Source organism: Pelobates fuscus, chromosome 1, assembly GCF_036172605.1.
Source record: "Pelobates fuscus isolate aPelFus1 chromosome 1, aPelFus1.pri, whole genome shotgun sequence".
Lineage (NCBI taxonomy): Eukaryota > Metazoa > Chordata > Amphibia > Anura > Pelobatidae > Pelobates > Pelobates fuscus.
The window spans coordinates 137,482,102-137,501,726 of record NC_086317.1 but is presented as its reverse complement, the minus strand read 5'-3'; the positions used below and the strand labels follow the sequence as shown (position 1 = coordinate 137,501,726).

The window sequence follows — 19,625 nt, the reverse complement described above, 5'->3', positions numbered from 1 at the left end:
TGAAGCCGACCACCAAGTTGTATTTTTAGTATCATCATCATAAGCTTTTTGCCCTAGACAAGTTAATTCTCCTACAGAAGTATTATACATTATTCCTTTCCTTGCTATGCAAACATAACCTATGATGGAGGTCTTTAATCTCCACTCAGATTTACCTCTAACACTCAAATGATAATCGGCTTGTGTAGATATTAGTTGGTCAACTGCCTCAGAACCGGACATTACCTCCTTTGCTTCCCAAGGCCATTGGTCTCCCATGTTAGTACCTCCACACACATAGCAGTTGGTAACATTAAGACTACCGGCAATACTTTCGGCTAAATCTATGAACAGGTTTTTAGCGTTATGGGGGATCTTATTATCTATACTCATCTCTTCATAAAAGGAATGGTATACTTGATGAGTCTGGGAGGATACCGTATCAGTCTCTATTCCTATAAACAATAATGTCCCAGGATCTAAACCCGTCCCGTATATCTGAAACCCAAATAAATTTCCATACTTATCTAGGAACTTGTCGGGGTTATTAATAAGTATATGGACTGGGTTGCATTCCATAGACTTACAATAAGGGCTAGTCGGCAACTTAGTCACTATCATGTCTTTATCTACTGTCTGTCCCCAAGTCGCCCACCCCACACAAGACCAATATGGGCAAAAGTTATAGTCTTTATTTGGGCATCTAGGACTCACATATTTATTTTTACTACTGGGACAAATATATTTATCGTTAGATCCATACGTCCTCTCCCATCTAAGATCCCCACATACATTCCACGGCTTTCTACCACTTGATATCGCCTTACATGCATCAAATAGCAGAACACCCGAAGAATATACGGATTCTAACACCGTCTTATTAATTAGGGTCCCCTGAGGATCTCCATTCCTGAGAGTCAACCAAATTGTACGAGGTTGATACTCTGGACTGAAGCACTTAGGTTCTCCTACTCCTAAATGGCACACACTATAGTCTATATTTAGGTATCTACATCTTGATACCTCTCCTTTACATTCGTACTGTGAATGCCAAATTAGGGTTTGGGAAATATGGTTACCTGTTCTCGTAGTCTTAATGCATACCTCACAGCTAGGAGTGTCGGTACCTCTACCTTCCTGAATATAAAAACACATGTAAATAAACACAATCAAAAGCACATCTTTCGCCGTCATCCTCAGTCTTCGTCCGTGCGATGGAACCTCAGCTTCCAGGATGTGAGGGCTGCAGGGAATGGAGTTCTGCTCGTCTTCACAGGTGTCCCTTCGAGACTTTCCTGGCTTATACACTATGTGTTGGTAAGCGGACAGGCTTTATTATGGCCTTCTCACTCACACCTGTAACAATAAAATTTGTAATCCACAATAATTCCTCGTTACTCCGACTGAGTAGTGCGTTTCAACCGGATCTTGCAGGGATTCTCTGGATCTGCTGTAACTTGCCAAGAATCGACTGCTGCTGGTTTAACCCTGGAGTGATGTATCCACGGAGTCACTTCGGCCACTTTAATCGCTGTAGGGGTAGACAAAAGAACAACATAAGGACCTCTCCACTTGGGCCCTAACGGTACATTATTCCACTCTTTAATCCACACTTGGTCTCCTGGATGATAACTATGAACAGGGGGATAAATATTCACAGGTAATCTATCTTGTACCCATTTCTGTACCTCCTCCATAGTCTTACCCAACTCTACAACCTGCTGCCGGGTAATTCCTTCTCCCAACTGACTCAAATCCCCCCTTAAGTTACCAAGTACGGGAGGTGGTCGCCCATACATAATTTCAAAAGGAGAGAGGCCCATCCTTCTGGTAGGGGTACTGCGGATTCGCAATAGAGCTATGGGTAAGAGAACGTTCCACTTAAGTTGGGTTTCCTGACACATTTTAGCCAACTGGTTCTTAATAGTTCTATTCATTCTCTCTACCTTACCAGAACTCTGGGGTCTATATGCAGTATGAAGCCTCCACTTTATACCAAGCATATGAGTCAGTTGTTGTAGGCACTGGTGAACAAAAGCTGGACCATTGTCCGATCCTATAGAACAGGGTAGTCCATATCGGGGTATTATTTCTCGTAGCAGGAATCTCACAACTTCTCCTGCTTTCTCTGTACGAGTAGGACATGCTTCTACCCAGCCTGAATAGGTGCACACAATTACCAACAGGTAACGATGTCCACCCGATTTAGGCATCACTGTAAAGTCTATTTGTAGATCGGACATGGGGAGTCCCCCCATAAACTGGACTCCTGGTGGCTTTACTGGTCCTTGTCTTGCATTATTTTTAGCACACGTTACACATCTACGTACAATGGCCTGAGTCAAGTTGGACAATCTTGGTATGTAGAAATGTTTCCTGAGAGATTCTTCTGTACTGTCTCTCCCAGAATGTGTCCCGTTATGATAGTTCTGGACAATTTCTACTGCTAGTGATGCTGGTATGACTATTCTTCCATCTTCTAGCTGATACCACTTGTTCTCCAAATACTTTCCCGGTTCAGTCTTTAACCACTCCTCTTCTTGAGTTGTATAAACTGGAGTCCATTGAGACAGTGGGGTTGGTATTAGAGCAGCTATATGCCCCACATACTCCTGTCTTCCTGATTCAGCAGCACGCTTAGCTGCACTATCTGCCATCCGATTTCCTTTGGTTACATCACCATCTCCTCTCAGATGCGCTCGACAATGTATAATACCGACTTCTTTCGGCTCCCACACTGCTTCCAATAGTTGTAGGATTTCAGCTGCGTACTTGATTTCTTTGCCTTCTGAATTCAGTAGTCCTCTTTCTTTATACAAAGCTCCGTGGGCATGAGTGGTTAAAAACGCATACTTAGAGTCCGTATAGATATTTACTCTTAAACCTTCAGCCAATTGTAACGCTCGTGTTAGTGCTATCAATTCTGCCTTTTGTGCTGATGTTCCTTTTGCCAGTGGCCGAGCTTCTATCACCTTGTCTATTGTTGTTACTGCATATCCTGCATAGCGGATCCCTTCTTTCACATAACTACTGCCGTCGGTGTAATATTGAACATCGGGGTTCTGGATGGGAAAATCACGAAGATCTGGTCTACTTGAAAATACTTCATCCATTACTTCCAAACAATCATGTTGACTTTCAGTAGGTTGTGGCAAAAGGGTAGCTGGATTTAAGGTGTTTACAGTCTCTAAATGCACTCTTGGGTTTTCACACAACATTGCTTGATACTTGGTCATACGGCTGTTACTAAACCAATGATTTCCTTTGTAATCCAACAACGTCTGTACTGCATGTGGGACTCGTACATAAAGTTCTTGACCCAGAGTGAGTTTATCGGCTTCAGCTACTAGCAGGGCGGCTGCAGCTACGGCTCTTAGACAAGGTGGAAGTCCGCTGGCCACTGCATCCAGTTGCTTAGACATGTAGGCAACAGGTCTTTGCCATGATCCCAAGTACTGTGTCAATACTCCCACAGCCATTCTTCTTTGCTCATGTACATATAGGTAGAATGGTCGTGTGTGATCAGGTAGACCTAATGCTGGGGCACTCATCAAAGCCTTCTTCACATCTTCAAATGCCGTTTGCTGTTCTTGGGTCCATAAGAAGGGGTCGTGCTCTGTACCTTTGATGGCTGCGTACAGAGGTTTTGCCAGTATCGCATAGCTGGGAATCCATATCCTACAGAAGCCTGCTGCCCCCAAGAATTCTCGCACTTGTCTTCTATTCTTGGGTATTGGTATTTGGCAGACAGCTTCTTTTCTCTCTGGCCCCATAATCCTTTGACCTTCAGAGATATGGAATCCCAGATACTTGACGGTTGGCAAACACAACTGAGCCTTCTTTCTAGACACCTTGTATCCTGCCTTCCAGAGAATGTGCAGTAGATCGTGCGTTGCTTGCTGACATTTTTCTTTTGTAACTGCTGCTATCAACAAGTCATCTACATACTGTAACAATACACACTCTCCTGGGATGGACTCGAAATCCAGTAGATCTTGACTTAGAGCTGAACCAAATAGGGTAGGTGAATTTTTAAACCCTTGGGGCAGTCTTGTCCAAGTCATTTGGCGTTTTGAGCCCGTTACAGCGTTCTCCCATTGGAAAGCGAAAATACATTGACTTTCTGCGGCAATTCGGAGGCAAAAGAAGGCATCTTTGAGGTCTAAGACTGTGAAGTAAGTAGCCCCGCCCGGAATTAAAGCAAGCAGGTTATATGGATTGGGTACAACTGGATGTATACTAACAACCGCATCATTGACTGCTCTCAAGTCCTGCACAGGTCGATACTCATCTGTACCGGGCTTTTGAACAGGCAGCAATGGGGTGTTCCAGGGGGAAGTACAGAATTTTAGGATACCATACCGTATGAACTTATCCAGATAGGATTGAATGTTCTTCTTAGCCTTCTGCGGGATGTGGTATTGTCTTAGGCTCACTGGATAAACCCCAAGTTTCAGTTCAATTTTTATAGGTGGAATATTGCGGGCCAGTCCTGGTGGGTTGTTCTCTGCCCAAACTCCTGGTATGTTAAACAATGTCTCATCACTCCTAGGGTTTTGGCTAGTCAACACTGTATAAAGTCGCCACTCTTCTTCCTTTGGTACGGATAAAGTCATAATACCTGAAGGTCCATTAAACTTTAAGGATGTTGTTCCATTTGGTAGGAACGTAATCTGCGCTTGTAATTTTGATAGCATATCACGTCCCAGCAATTGGACTGGACATTCAGGCATATAAAGGAATTGGTGTTTTACTACGTGGCCTCCCAATGTACAGAGTCGACTTTTAAGAACCGGTTTTTCAGCACTTCTTCCAGTTGCTCCTATCACAGTAATAGTCCTTCCAGATGGAGGAGCAACTAGATTAGTCACCACTGAATGTTCAGCACCAGTGTCGATCATGAACGCACTCCTTTTTCCCCCTATTGATACATCGACCATAGGCTCCGCTCGACCAAGGGGGATGGCGGTTCGTCGAGGCTTTAGCTGCTTTGACGACTGTCCAGTCAGCGGGTAGATCCTCAAGCTCTGGCGGTGTTTCCCCGGATAGGGCAAAGCTTCTTGGTGGTTCTGTCTGTAGGCTCCGAAGGAATCTTAGTGGGTCTCCTCCTGGCTGCAGGGTGTAGGTAGTCCCGGCCCTGAAAGCCACCAACTTGAAGGGGTGTCCCCATGTGTATTTGATTTCCCGCTCTTGAAGCAGAGTTGTCAGGGGTCTCCAGTTTCTCCTGCGTTGCAGAGTGGTAGGGGAAAAGTCCTGGTATAAGGTGATGATAGAGTTTTGATAATTAAGCTCGTTGGCCCTAGCATATTTCATCACCGCTTCTTTTGTGGAGTAGTAATGAAAGCGGATGATGATGTCTCTCGGTGCCTGTCCCTCCGTTCTACGGGCTCTGAGCGCTCTGTGTGCTCGATCGATTGCCCAGTAAGTATCAGGGATATCTGGGAGTAAGTGCTTGAAATAGTGCTCCATTTTGCTCACCAGGTTCCCTTCCGCGGCTGTTTCAGGGAGACCTCTGAGTCTCACGTTATTGCGTCTGGAGCGGTTGGCGAGGTCTTCCACCGTAAGTTCCAACTCACAGATCCGCTGTTCCATTGCTCTTGAATATGATGCGGCGTTGTTATGGGCCTGTGTGACCAGATCCATCTTTTCCTCTAGGGCCGCAGTCCGGGCTCCCAGCGCCTGGATTTCTGCCTTGACCTCTCTCGTGCTGTTGGAGATTTCTTTGGCAAGGAAGCTTTTCACCTCCTGAAGTTTAGCCAGTATTTGTGCAGGGTCCCCTGATTGCGTTTCTGGCATATCGCTGCCTGTGGTAGAGGCCGGGGAGAGGGATCCACGCGGGCTGTGCTGGCGGCCATCTTGTGAGGCCTGTCTGCCTCGCGGCGTAGTTAGCATGTCGGCCACCGATCTGCCGGTTTCTCTCCTGTCACCCTTCTTTTTCGGGTCGGGTTTCAAGCCGGAGTGTCTGCCAGGCATAGTGGAGGGTGTTAGGCTGGTTTTTGGGTCTCGATGCTTATGGCTAGTGCCGGATTAAGAGTGGATTTGGCGGAGCTCCGGAATTATGCGGCCATCCCGGTCGGTGTCTAGGCCACGCCCCCTAAGTTAGAATTTCTTATCTCCTGCTCGGTCAATAGCTTGCTAGACCCTGAAAGAACCTACAGTATGTAATTAAAATAAAATTTACAGAGCAGGAGATAAAAACATTTAAATTAAGTTGCATCTGATTAAAAATGCAGGCTGTGTCAGTCACAGCCAGAGGAGGTGTGGTACTGGCTAGGGCTGCATAAACAGAATCATAAGATTTAACTCCTAAATGTCAGTGAAATGAGCAGCAAAACATCTGAGGCATGATAAAAAAAACTACTTTATTATGCTAAAGTCATTTTGGTGATTATAGTGTCCCTTTAATATAGCAAAGAGTGAACGGATACATTCAAGCTATTACTCCTGTTCTTTAGCTTTGGCAAATGTTGCTAAAACGTAAAGAACAGATTAGTCAGGTTTGATATGTGTCGTTATCAGATGTATCTGATTTAAAAAAAATAAAAATTAAATAAACTTTAAATTGAGTCTTTACTTAATTCACTCTCATCAATGGAGTTCATTATTTTTATTCCCTGAGAATGTAGCATATTACTCAAAAACTGTTAAACGTGTAATTGCAGTGGCAGAATGCGCTCAAAGAAATACCATGGGAGTCTGCTTAATTTGAGATCGAGAGTCACGGTGACAGTTTTGTGTGTGTGTGAAGAGTCTGCAGGGTAGAGAAAGAACGCGTGCGTCACAGGGAAAAGGAGCGAGTGAGCACGCTAGATTAAGTTGCTGTTTTTGGCACACTGTCAGGACAACAATTCAATAATTAAAGAGCTGATTTATTTATTGTAGTTGAGTTTTTTTACTTATTTTTTTAATAGCTTTGGTATTTATTTTTTTATCAAAGGTTTCATTATCCTCTTCACTTAAAGAAACTATATCATGAATTATCAAATTCAAGCAGACTCTTGATTTGTGTAAGTTAGGATGAGCAGGTGTATATTTTTATATTAAAGTCCCTCTAATGGTGTACAACTTCACAAACTGTATTGATTCCATCTGTTTCTAGCAAACCTTTCATAAAAAAAAGTGTTTGATTTGAAATCAACGTATGGTTCCTGATTGTATGTTGATGTAATAAATGGCAATTGTGTTTGTTGTTTTGTTGACACGTGTTCTGGATCATATAGTAAATCTCCATGTACTACAGCTTGCAACATTGGCCCGCAACTGCAAGAATTGAGCCGTTGACTGGTGTGTTGTAGAATAGAAATGTGTTTGAGTGTTTCTGGAGAAATCATAATAAACTAGGAGACTGAAGGTGAAGTGATTTATGAATGTCTCCTGAATCCAGAACATATTTTTTTCTTAAAGGGACACTATAGTCGCCAGAACAACTAGAGCTTAATGTATTTGTTCTGGTGAGTATAACCATTACCCTTAGGCATTTCAATGCAAACACTGCCTAATCAGAGAAAATGCAATGTTTACATTGCCCCCTGGGGATACTTCCTGTGGCCACTTTTCAGATGGCCACTGGAGGGGCTTAATGGGGCAGTGCTGCACAGTAGGCAGCACTGCCATTCAGCATCTCCACGCTCTGCATGGAGACACTGACATTTTTTTCATTTAGATGAATTGATTCAATGCATCTCTATGAGGAGTTGTTGATTGACTAAACTGTGTTTGGCCTTGCCCCCATCCCGCCTCCTTGCTGATTTCTATGGGGGTTAAATAGTTAACGACATTGGCTGAGCATTGGTACACACAATAAAACAATATAGTCAAACTCTCATTAAGCAGAAAGTCAGGAAACAAAACAATACAACAATACAATATAAGGAGCCGGCAGATTCAGTTTATCAGGCTACTGTGGCTGACCTTGATGGTGAGGCTGTGTGCACAGATGTGCGCTTGCTTAGGTAGGCAGGGCGCCAGGTGCTGTGCCTCTAAGCCAGATTTACTGCTTTCGGGCAGTGCGTCCAGAGGGAGTAGATAATGCTAGAGCCCAAGCTGATATGGAGGTAGTTGTCCTCCCAGTCGAGGATGACTCTTCCCCTTGTGGAACGGCCGGTAGGCCTAGTTTCTATAAGAAGTGTTCTGGATCCTCAGCTGAGGTGAGAGCGAGGTACCTGTCTCCAAACACCGCCTTAAGGGATCCCTCTATCACCCAGCATTATTTCAGCGAGTGTTCCCGTAGACTTCTTGCCACTGAGGCTAGTTTCCTCTTCTCCGCTAGGGCCATAAATAGGATGTCCCCATAGATTGCTAGTGTGGCTCCCTCGAACCGTATGGACCCAAGTTCTCTAACTCTGGGATGCCCCTTATACGGATATTGCGGCGTCTGTGCCATGTCTCTAGTGAAATCACTGTGTGGCTCAGTTGCTGGACCTGAGAGGAGAGTCCCTTGATTAGGCTCTTGGATTCCTGTATGTGTCTGTCTCTGACCACCTCTCTCTCCTCCACTGCTGTCACCTTCTGGTGAATCACGCCAATTTTGTTTTGCGCTTCTAGTAGGTCTTCCCTTCAGATCTTCCTCAAGTCTATTAGGAGCTGCTTTATGTCCCCCTTTTTCAACGGCCACGAATCTTCATTGGATTCGGAGGATTGTTACTCTGCTCCAGGTATTGGTGCGGTATGAGGTTCCTCTCCCTCCTTGTCTTCTAAAGGCTTCCAGGTCGTGCTAGGCCTCAGACGCTATCTTGGCGAGTAGCTGCGGTGTGGGCCTCTTGTAGGAGAGCCTTATATCTTGTTAACGGGGGGCTACTGGGTAGTAATTTTTCCTGATTTTGCGTCTCATCATGTCTCTTGGGAGCTGTAGGGTTTTATCTTGTTGGCTCGTATTTTGTTGTGGCTTTTGTCGCGGTTTCGTGGGGCCTAAACTGAGCTCCACAGAAAAACGTCTGGTGTGGTATGCTGTCGGCAATGCCCCCTACATGATGGTTCTAACACTATAGGGTCAGAAATACATGTTTGCTCTACTGACCCTATAGTGTTTCTTAATACACACGTCACTGTTGTGCACATTTGACTTTTTTTTTTATTATTATTATTACTTTTCTTTTTAAGATTAGGGTTATTATAGGGTTCTCATAATCTTGAACTATCACTGGAAAATACATTTCCTGATCTGCCCACATGCTGTGACACCAAACATTTAAAAATTCTGTAAGCCTAGAAACATAGAATGTGACGGCAGAAAAGAACCATTCCACCCATCTAGTCTGCCCAATTTTCTAAAAAATGTTATTCGTCCCTGGCCTTATCTAATATCTAGGATAGCCTTATGCCTATCCCATACATTTTTAAACTCGCTCACTGTGTTAACCTCTACCACTTGAGCTGGAAGGCTATTCCATGCATCCACTACCCTCTCAGCAAAGTAGTACTTTCTGATATTATTTTTAAACATTTGCCCCTCTAATTTAAGACTATGTCCTCTTGTTGTGGTAGTTTTTCTTCTTTTAAATATAGTCTCCTCCTTTACTGTGTTGATTCCCTTTATGTATTTAAATGTTTCTATCATATCCCCCCTGTCTCGTCTTTCCTCCAAACTATACATGTAAAGATCCTTTAACCTTTCCTGATAAGTTTTATCCTGCAATCCATGAACCAGTTTAGTAGCCCTTCTCTGAATGCTCTATAAAGTATCAATATCCTTCTGAGATATGGTCTCCAGTACTGCGTACCGATGTTTATAAAAGACGGAGCTGAGAATGGAAAACACCTCCTGACTGTGGGATAACCGCTTGTGAAGACAATAAGCAAACTAGAAACTAAGTAGGTGTTTCCAAAATATAGAGCTAGTTAGACAGAAACTGATTTCAGGAACTACAATGAATAAAACAAAACGTAACCTTATTTAAAGGGACAATGTAGTCACCAGAACAACTACAGCTTATTGAATCATTACCTTCAGACTTTTTGCTGTAAACACGGTCTTTTCAGAGAAAATGCAGTGTTTTCATTACAGCCTAGTGATAACTTCACTGGCCACTCCTCAGATGGCTGTTAGAGATCCTTCCTGGGTTATATCTGCCTAAAATGCATTCAAACATTCAGTGTCTCCTCCCTCTGCATGCAGACACTGAACTTTCCTCGTAGAGATTCATTGATTCAATTCATCTCTATGAGGAGATGCTGATTGGCCAGGTCTGTGTTTGAATTGTGCTGGCTCTGCCCCTGATCTGCCTCCTTGTCAGTCTCAGCCAATCCTATGGGAAACATTGTGATTGGATCAGGGCACCCCTTCTGATGATGTCAGAGGTCAGCAGAAGTTCACAGGCAGAGGCATCAGCTTCAGACTCAAATACAAGAAAGATTTTACTATCTTTAGGGAGGCAAAGGGGGCCAAGGGGGCTAGATAGTGGTTTTAACCCTATAGGGTCTTGAATACATGTGTGTTCCTGACCCTATAGTGCTCCTTTCATAGATTAAAATTACAAATAAATCACAATACACAGCAAAAAAAGGCACGATGGGACTAGTCACGGCTAAATAGTCCACTTTCTCTTGCAAAACCGTTTATTTGTTAATGGACCAACAATTTGCAGTGGCAATATGGGTCTAAATGCTGCTACTCTACAACATTTTTGTTACATGTTTGCCACTATATTAGTTTGCAAGCAACTACATGGGTAGCTCAGCTATGTAGTATTTATCTCAGAAATTTGGGTCAAATACCTCACTTTTCATATGGTTTCCGGAGTGAGGCAAATACCCTAAACACTACTTTGTCTGCCATGAGCTAACCATGTTAATAACTCGCATACTTCATTTACCGTAACTGCTTTTATATACTTTATTAGGATTATCACCAATTGCTCTGTAGTTGGAAGCTAGTTGCATTCTTCATATATATGAGGTTTTTCTCACTTATGTTTTTTGTGGGGTATTGTGATTTGTTTGTAATTTTAATCTATTAAATACAGGTTAAGTTTTATTTTATTCACTGTAATTCCCGCAATCCGTTTCTGTCTAACTTGCTTCATATTTTGGAAACACCTCCTTGGTTTCTAGTTCAGATCATTCTGTATTAACCCTACACCCGTAGCATTGGCCATATACATGTAGCATTAAATCTGCACCAATTGCAGTACCCCAACATGGTGCTGTTTAACTGACTCAAAATAGTGTGCACTAACCTAATTGAAATGGGAGTAGTTAAATATCTCAATTTAAGAGACTTAGTGCAAACAATAAAACGTGGCCTTAACCAGTTCCAGGACTTTTCTGGATCTCAATCTGTGTTCTAACCAGGGTCAGCCCTCCCCAGCAATGCCCATGATGTCTGGGACCTGGGATTGCATGGGGGCAACCAAACTGATTTATTTTAAATAATACACAGATGATGTCATCCATCATGAAGTGCACATTTTGAAGACTCGTCCTGCTTGTTGCAAAAAAGGGCAGGTCTGTCTGTTTATCTACACTCACGTGTATATATACATATGTTCAGTTGGCTGAGTATCATTTGATTAAAGTGTTAATTTTTTTTAAAGATCTAATTATTGTGTTTTTGTTTTGCAGTCACATCAACCAGAAAACACAATTTGAAAACCCTGTGCTGGAAGCCAAGCGGAAAAAACAGCTCGGTCAATTGAGCCTGCCTCCTACTGATGGAGCTATACATACAGGTAAATTTATTTACAGCCTTCTCACGCTGAGGCACAGCACTGATAGTAAATAGTCTGAAATTGCTGCCATACTTCAGATACATTTGCAGCTATAAAATTGTCTTGTGCCATTAAAGAGCATTTTAATGGATTCGATCTGTTAGAGGGACATTATAGTCGATCATCAAATATGACACCTCTTTAAATTACTTTAATGCAATCAGGATATCGATAGAGGGTGTTTCAGGGGCACTGATCACCATTCTTTTAGGATGATCCTCTTGTCAGCATGAATCACTAAGGGATTGTTTGGTAAAACCTTATTTCTTTATTTTTTTTATTTTTTTGTGTTTAACCTGTCGTTGCTGTATGTGCTGCAGGAAATGGCAAATTTCTTCTTGCAACTATTCTCGCATGTCTATTAACCCATATTATATGCATCAGTCTTTTACCATATTTTTTAATTGGGCAAACTGGCACGAATACTGTCTGATGCTGGCTAATAGGGACTGAGTGGAAACATTGTGTGTGTGTGTGTGTGTGTGTTACCTGTATACGTACTGATTATAGGGCAAAGGAACGCCTTATTTTGCCATCGATTGTTTAAATCCTTCAAAGCTGTGATTTTAACACTTTAATATAATAGTCTACAGATGTCTACACGTGGAATTGCTATATATCAGAGATAGGCAACCTTCAGCAGATGTTGTGAACTGCATTTCCCATAATGCTCCATAGTGATGGCAAACAATCACGGGAAATGTAGTCCACAACAACTGGAGTTCCGAAGCTTGCCTACCCTTGGTCTTTATAATGGAGCACATTGTCTGTGTAATTGCTGATGCTGACACCAGGTACTACCATATGTTACATTTTATAATTTCCCTTTTCCTATTCTTTCTAGACCCAGAAAAGTCCCCCTTTACCAGGGATCCAACCCAGCTGAAGGGTGCAATTCTGCGCACATCCCTAAAGAAAAGCTCCATGGGATTTGGATTTACTATTATTGGAGGAGACCGGCCAGATGAGTTCTTGCAAGTGAAGAACGTATTGAAGGATGGTCCAGCTGCTCAAGATGGCAAAATTGCACCAGGTATGACCCCAAAGAACAGTACCTTACTAGAACTTGGTGCATTTTATTGCAACAGGGAGACTTAAGTTAGGGCAAATAGATAATTGGAGAAGTAGAGAGAGACAGGGTGTAATTATATGATAGCTTGACTTTTGACAAATATTTGTAAAATATTGGTAGCATCACTGAGGTATGGGGTCTCATGGACCATGTCAGCAGATGGGCTGGTGAAGTCCAGGGTAGTAAAACAGGTAGCTATACAACTGTTTCTAAATCTGTTCACAGTTGAGTAAATAAATTGGACAGCATAATGTTTTTTGAATGCAGTGGAATTTCGGTTAAATTCTATTGCAATATATAGATATTTTTCATGCAGGATTTATCCACATGAAAAGCCCAGATATGACTTATCCATTTTATAGAAAGTGAACTTGAATTTGAAGCCACGATATCTCTTTAAAGAACGTACAGTTGAAGTTGTGCTGCAAGATGTTACGGAGGAACAATGGAGCACGATTATTGAAGCTATTCTTAAGGGAGTTGGTGAGCGAAATTATGAAATGGCTTACCGCAAAGCTGATCCACAACAGGCAGAGCTCCCGGGAGCTTCTCATCCGTGGATATTATGGAGCATTTTTCTATAAATTGTCTAGCCATCTTTGTGGTTTTATTACATTACTTAGCAGTTCACTATAACTTGTTTTGGAGCCCCTCAATTAAAAGCTGTTATGCCCCCGGTGCATATGTGTGGGAGATTTATAAAAGTGTTGGTAACAGAATTTAAGGCAAAGTTGTAAAATGTAAACAATCAATCCAGAAAGCAGTGGCTTGTTCTTGCTTGATGCGTTTACTTTCCAAAGCAAAGCATAATGGGAGTTGTAGTTCTACAACATCTGGCAATCTACCATTTGGGAACCCCTGCCTTAAACTGTCTGCAACAATTTACATACATACATATATGACCTCCTAAAGCATTTTGGGGTGCTATAAAATAACCTTGGAAGATGACCTAATTCCCCCTCTGTCTGGAGTCGGATTATGCACGAAACATGGTTCCTAGTTTCTGTCTTGCCATGTATTCTCTGGGTCACAATTTCAAACTGGGACTTTCTTGCAGGATTGTCTAAAATGAAGAAATAAAAGAAAAGGTGTGTGTGTGTGTGTGTGTCTGAGGGTAGACTCCAGTGCTAATTGAATCCAGATCACTATGCCACAGATCCAGAGATGTTTTCTAGTGAGACAGTGATGTCATTAGTCTCCTCACATGTGGCAACCAAATCGTTAAAAGATTTTCTGCATCAGTATGGAAGCACGTGCTCAGCCATCAAGTGCCTGAAATGAAGTCCTCCCGAAAGCCATTTGCGGCTGTTATTAACAGTAATGAATAAACGGCCACTCTGCTATCAGCAGAGAAATGAGTTCCGTTTTAGAAATGTTTAAAACTGTTAAAATAAATAGGCATTTAGGAAGAGTCTGGCTCATGGAACACTGAATTACAGACTGTACACACCATATATCGAACAGCCTGTTTTCCGGTGTCTATTAACATTGAGCTGAGAGACTTTCACTATCAAGTAAAATGGGTTTAAAGTCACATATGGTATTCCTACAGATGCTTGAGAACTGCCTTAGGCTTTTAAATGGTTACTTTAACAAAAAATAATGTTTTAATAATACACGGATTATGGTTGGAGCAACCCGCAACCCTTACTGGCTTTAACCTGCCCCCTCTCCCCCCAAAAAGGAAGAGAGAAAACTTGCCTTTGATCCAGTGCTCCAATCCTCCTCTATTGATATCACTCCCCCTTGCTGGAGGGGGAGAGAAATCAGGGGCGATGGGCTAAGGGGAAGTCTTGTGCGGTAAGGAAGAGCTGGCCGTTCCGCCTTTGGCTGTCCTGTCACCAGATGCCATGTATGCATAGAATTAACATGGCTAGCTAATGACCGTGTCAAAGGTAGAGTTACACCTCTGGCAGCAAAGCCCATTTTTTCCTGCCTGTCTGGCATACAGACTCCAAATACCATAACCACTTTACATTATTAAAGTGTACATGATGCTTTGAGTTCCCTTTTAAGTATTACTGGAGCTACCTATATGTTACCATTGTGTAAGTACTCTGAAGGCATGACCGCTTGCTAGGCTAGGAAATCTGACCATTCTGCCATTTTGGCAGGTTTATTTTTCTTAAACGGCACTAATCAAAAAGAGGTATACAGTACCAAGACGTCTTCATTCAACTAAACTTCACTGTTTGGACGCACTTAGATTCATTCGATTATTTCACAACAATCATACTTTCACTTTCAGTTGTCATTTTTATGATTCTTCCGGCTCCATTGTGCTTGAGGCTGACATTTATTTCATTTAAAAATGAACTCGTTACGTGTTTGGATAGAACTATATAGAGATGTCTTGTTAGAACAGAATATGGGTGCATTCACCTTTCACCCATATGGCCCTTTCATCCATATCCTTTATTGCAGTTGATGGAAGAAGATTCTATCTGGAAAAGTATTTCTGCTCTGTAATGAACATTTTAATCCGTCCATGTCCAATCCCAAATCCTGTTTTTGTGTTTTTTTCTCTCTCTGGGTTTAGCACATGGGGACTATTACAGAGTGGACCGCTTCCTGCATTCGAAACAATTTGTTTAAAAAAAAAAAAGAAATTATTTTTAAAACATTGTGACAATTCTAATGAGCAGTCTTTATACCAGCTAATTATGTGCTGCTAGGTTTTCAATTTAGGGTATTCTGTCTCAAAGTATCACATTCAATTAATTAATTGTAATAAAAAAAAAAAAAAATCATTAACCTGGGATATCAGAATATCACACACTTGGAATTATTAATTTATAGAAGTTAATATTTTATCATAACACAATCTAAAATGGAGGGGGGGGAGGGGGTATTTTATATCATGTAATTTTTTTATAATTTTATTATTAGGTTTGTCTTTAGGAATATAGTAATGTAAAATATGGAAAATATTTTTCGACTTGCAGAGTGAAAGATAAAAGGGGGTCTATGATAAATGGACCTTTTGGTAGAGAATTTAGTCCAGGGCTTTAGTGAGGATATGTAGAGAATCGAAAATGTTCTTGTTTGTTAAAGTAATTAATGAATCAATCCCACGATTTCATGTATTGACATTTTTGTTACAAAACTGACCATTTGTTTGCTTTTTGCAGGTGATGTGATTGTAGACATCAACGGAACATGTGTTCTTGGTCACACACACGCAGAAGTGGTCCAGATGTTCCAACTTATTCCTATTGGTCAGTATGTGAATATGACACTTTGTCGGGGTTATCCCCTACCTGAAGATAGTGACGATCCTGTTGCTGACAATGTTAATGTGGTTCCACCGATCATTAATGGACAGCTCACCAGTCAAGGAGACATGGGAAGTCAGGATTTAAAAACTGGAGTGTTGATTGTGGATCAGAATGGAAAACCAGGCCATGTGCTGGTTAATGGACGACTTAATGGACCTTCACTGGACCTACAAGAGCAAAGGACATCTATGGCATCCTCTGGGACCTCCCTGCCTGAGCTTGTCACTATTCCCTTACTAAAAGGACCCAAGGGCTTTGGGTTTGCAATAGCTGATAGTCCTATGGGACAAAAGGTCAAAATGATATTGGATAGCCAGTGGTGTCCAGGACTGCAGAAAGGAGATGTGATAAAGGAGATCTTTCACCAAAATGTGCAGAACCTGACACACATCCAAGTGGTTGAAGTTCTAAAGCAGTTTCCAGTCGGATCTGAAGTGCCACTTCTCATCTTAAGAGGAGGTCAGTAAGACTGTGTATTGTGACAGTTTAAACAGTCATTAAAATGTATTAGTTTTTTTTTTTTCTTTTCTGTTTTAAAAAATCTAATATGGCAGATAGTAAACTAACTTTATTAGAGCCAGACAACAAACCTAGTGATCAACACTGACATTTCTTCACCTGTTTTCGTTAATAAGGGTTAATGGTAACTCTCATATTATATGCGGCTGTAGAAGCAGACTGACATGAAGCTGTATTATGGAGGCTGGGTAGAAAATAATAACAAACAATGCTACTAAGTGACTATATATCTTACATTTTCAAGCAGAAAGTGGATGTATGTACTGGAATCTCGGTGAAATAGAACATTATGCTGCATAAGTCATGATTTTAATTATTGATTGAGAAGAGAAATGGATGGGATACAGCTGAGAAACTAATGGGCAATATGGAATAAATGTATATATAAGTGAGAAATGTATTTCATAAATTCGAAAACGTGGGTCATGCTCTGATGTTCAGACTGAAAGGTTAATGGGAGCTGCAATTAAGAGCACTGCTAGAATTGTTGCTGAGTTCATGGAACAAACTCTAAATTGAAGATCTTAGACAGAGACTCACAGTATACCTTAAACAGACAACACAATCAATAGGAAAGTTAATTGATCTACTACTGAGTGAAGATTTAAACTAGGTAATGAATAAAGCTGACTAGAGCTCTGAGATTTTTATGTGTGTTCAGCAGGTTAGGAGAATGCATAATATGTATCAGTCAAGTAGAAATTCTCCCCACTGTGTCAGTCAAACAGTAACGTATAAAGAATTTAGAGACAGTGGGCCATGCACAGCTGAATGTGGTAGGGCCAAATTAAGAGCTCAGTGGGCCTGGTGCTGACAATTATGAGGGGCCTAAGTACAGGATCTTATCGACCAAAAACACTAAAGCAGTCATACCTCTCAAGCGTTCTGTATCTGGTAGCGATGTTGACGGAGGGACACTCATAGGCTATAAAAAAAAAACTCAGATTCTCTTAAAATAATCTCTCTCTAATTCATGCTTTCATCTTTCAATTAAATCCATACCCACTAACAGCAGTGTCCAGTGAAGCAGGAAGTCAATGGGCGGTGTAAAAGGGTGGGCCACTGAAGCGTTCATGTAACCAGAACTTCCAAAATGGCCGAACATGCCCAAAAAAGGAGGCGTGTCTGCCCAAAGAGATGGAATGCTAGCATGGCATGAATGCATGTCAGGCTGCACTAGGGATACTGGGAGACATGGGGACACAGACACCAGGGACACTGGCTAGGAGACATGGGACTCTGAGACACTTAGGGACATTGAGACCGTAGTGTCTCGGTGTCCCCATGTCTCCCAGTGACCCCAAGTGTCTCTGTTTCCCCATATCTCAGTGTCCCCATGTTTCCCAGCATCCCCTAGTGTCTGTGTCCCCATGTGTGCCTGTCCCCATGTCTGTGTCCCCATATGTGTCTGTGTCCCCGTGTCCCCAAGTGTCTGTGTCCCCAGAGGTCTCCCTGTGTCCCCATGTCTGATAGTGTCCCCTAGTGTCTCAGTGTCCCCATATCTCCCTGCAGCCTTTACCCCATTCCTCACGTCCCTGAGCTGTAGGCTGTCTCAGCAGGCTGGAAGCTGCTGTCTGGACTCGCTGTGCTGTGTAGCTGCTCCCTGCAGATCAGGGAGTAGAGAGGTGCTGGTATATGCTGGTACCTTCCTATCCCTGCCTCTCCACACACAGCGACCCCTACTGGCAGGTAATGGTATTGCAGAGTAATCTCTGTTTATAATGAGAACATTACGGGCATTTGTATTGCCGGTATTAATGCAATATCGGCACCGGCCAGGCAGCCTCCAATAAATAAATAAAAAATGCAAAGTATTCCTGCACTCACGCTTGAAGTATCCCTTAACGATCGGGTGCTAGCATGCCATGGCTAGTTTTATGTATCCATCCAAAATAGGCAGGGGCACTCACTTGTTAAAAGTCCAAAATGTATTAGAACATCTTTAAAAAGCGATCAACGTTTCAGTCCTGCATAGAGGACTTTTATCAGGATCAAAGACAAATACATATTTTTTTTTTTTTATCAATGGGCCTGGGCCTGGGCCTGGAGCTGCAGCTCCATCAGCCCCTATGTTAATCCGGCCCTGGGTAAATGGTGTAGAATATACATTATAAATAACTCAGTCCTCCTCAATAAGTCTGTTAGGTATATAGATTTGGGGAAAAAAGCTGAGGAATCATAGCCCAACTTCCTTTTGGCATAAATGTAAACCCCTTTGTAAACCACAGTGGTTAGAATGACACAGTACATTTATCTTTTGAGGTTTTATGTGATTTTTGGAAAATAATTAAAGCCGGCATGAAGAGGTGGGTAAATGGTGCCAATTCAAATATGTATTGCATATACCCAAATGACTGAAAACTGCATATGAGATAGTCAAACGACATTGGACATTTTACACATGTCATACCTATGTCTGCAACCACCAAAAGCAATGGCGGCGGGCATGGTATAAAATTGTTAGTGTTTGTTTTTCCTGCTCCATCATACAATTTAACTGTTTTCACTGAACATTTATGACTTTTTATATTGATCAACAAAACGTAACTAAATAAAACGTATATATGTTTTTATTATAAAAGATGCAAAACAATAAAAATACTATCTATCTAAGATACTGAAGCAGTCAAAGCTCCACTCATCTCATAAAATGATTGGAACTGCTCTGTACCGTTATCTGTTTGTTCACAGCCCAATTTGTGAGTGTAGTCACTAAATTGACACAAGAAAGGAGAACGTAGAACTGCTGGATTGGCTGTGTCGGAGCCAGGGGGTCTGGTTTATATTAAATGGGGAAAGCATTGGATTGGCTAAAATCAGCAAGGGGCGGGGCCAAACACCATTTTGGCCAATCAGCACCTCCTCATAGAGATGCAATCAATGCATCTCTTTGAGGAAAATTCAGCTGGGACGCTGAACGGCAGGGCTGCTTACTGTGCAGCCGTGAGCCAGGAAGCCCCTCCAGTGACAATCTGAGGAGTTGGAGGTGTCCCTGGGGGCAATGTAAACACTGGCTTTTTTTCTGAAAAGGCAGTGTTTGCATAAAAAAAGGCTGAAGGGGAGCTATTATAC

General features: G+C 42.0%; 1 protein-coding gene across 2 annotated transcripts in view; it reads left to right on the top strand.

Annotated features, from left to right (window-relative positions):
* MAGI3 (membrane associated guanylate kinase, WW and PDZ domain containing 3) overlaps positions 1-19,625 on the top strand; it is a 309,487-nt gene that overhangs the window by 186,654 nt on the left and 103,208 nt on the right. For both annotated transcript variants that reach the window (XM_063450667.1, XM_063450673.1), the window contains exons 8-10: positions 11,539-11,645; positions 12,529-12,717; positions 15,888-16,493. In XM_063450667.1, the coding sequence (XP_063306737.1) occupies positions 11,539-11,645; positions 12,529-12,717; positions 15,888-16,493 (902 nt within the window). The remainder of the gene's footprint in view (positions 1-11,538; positions 11,646-12,528; positions 12,718-15,887; positions 16,494-19,625) is intronic.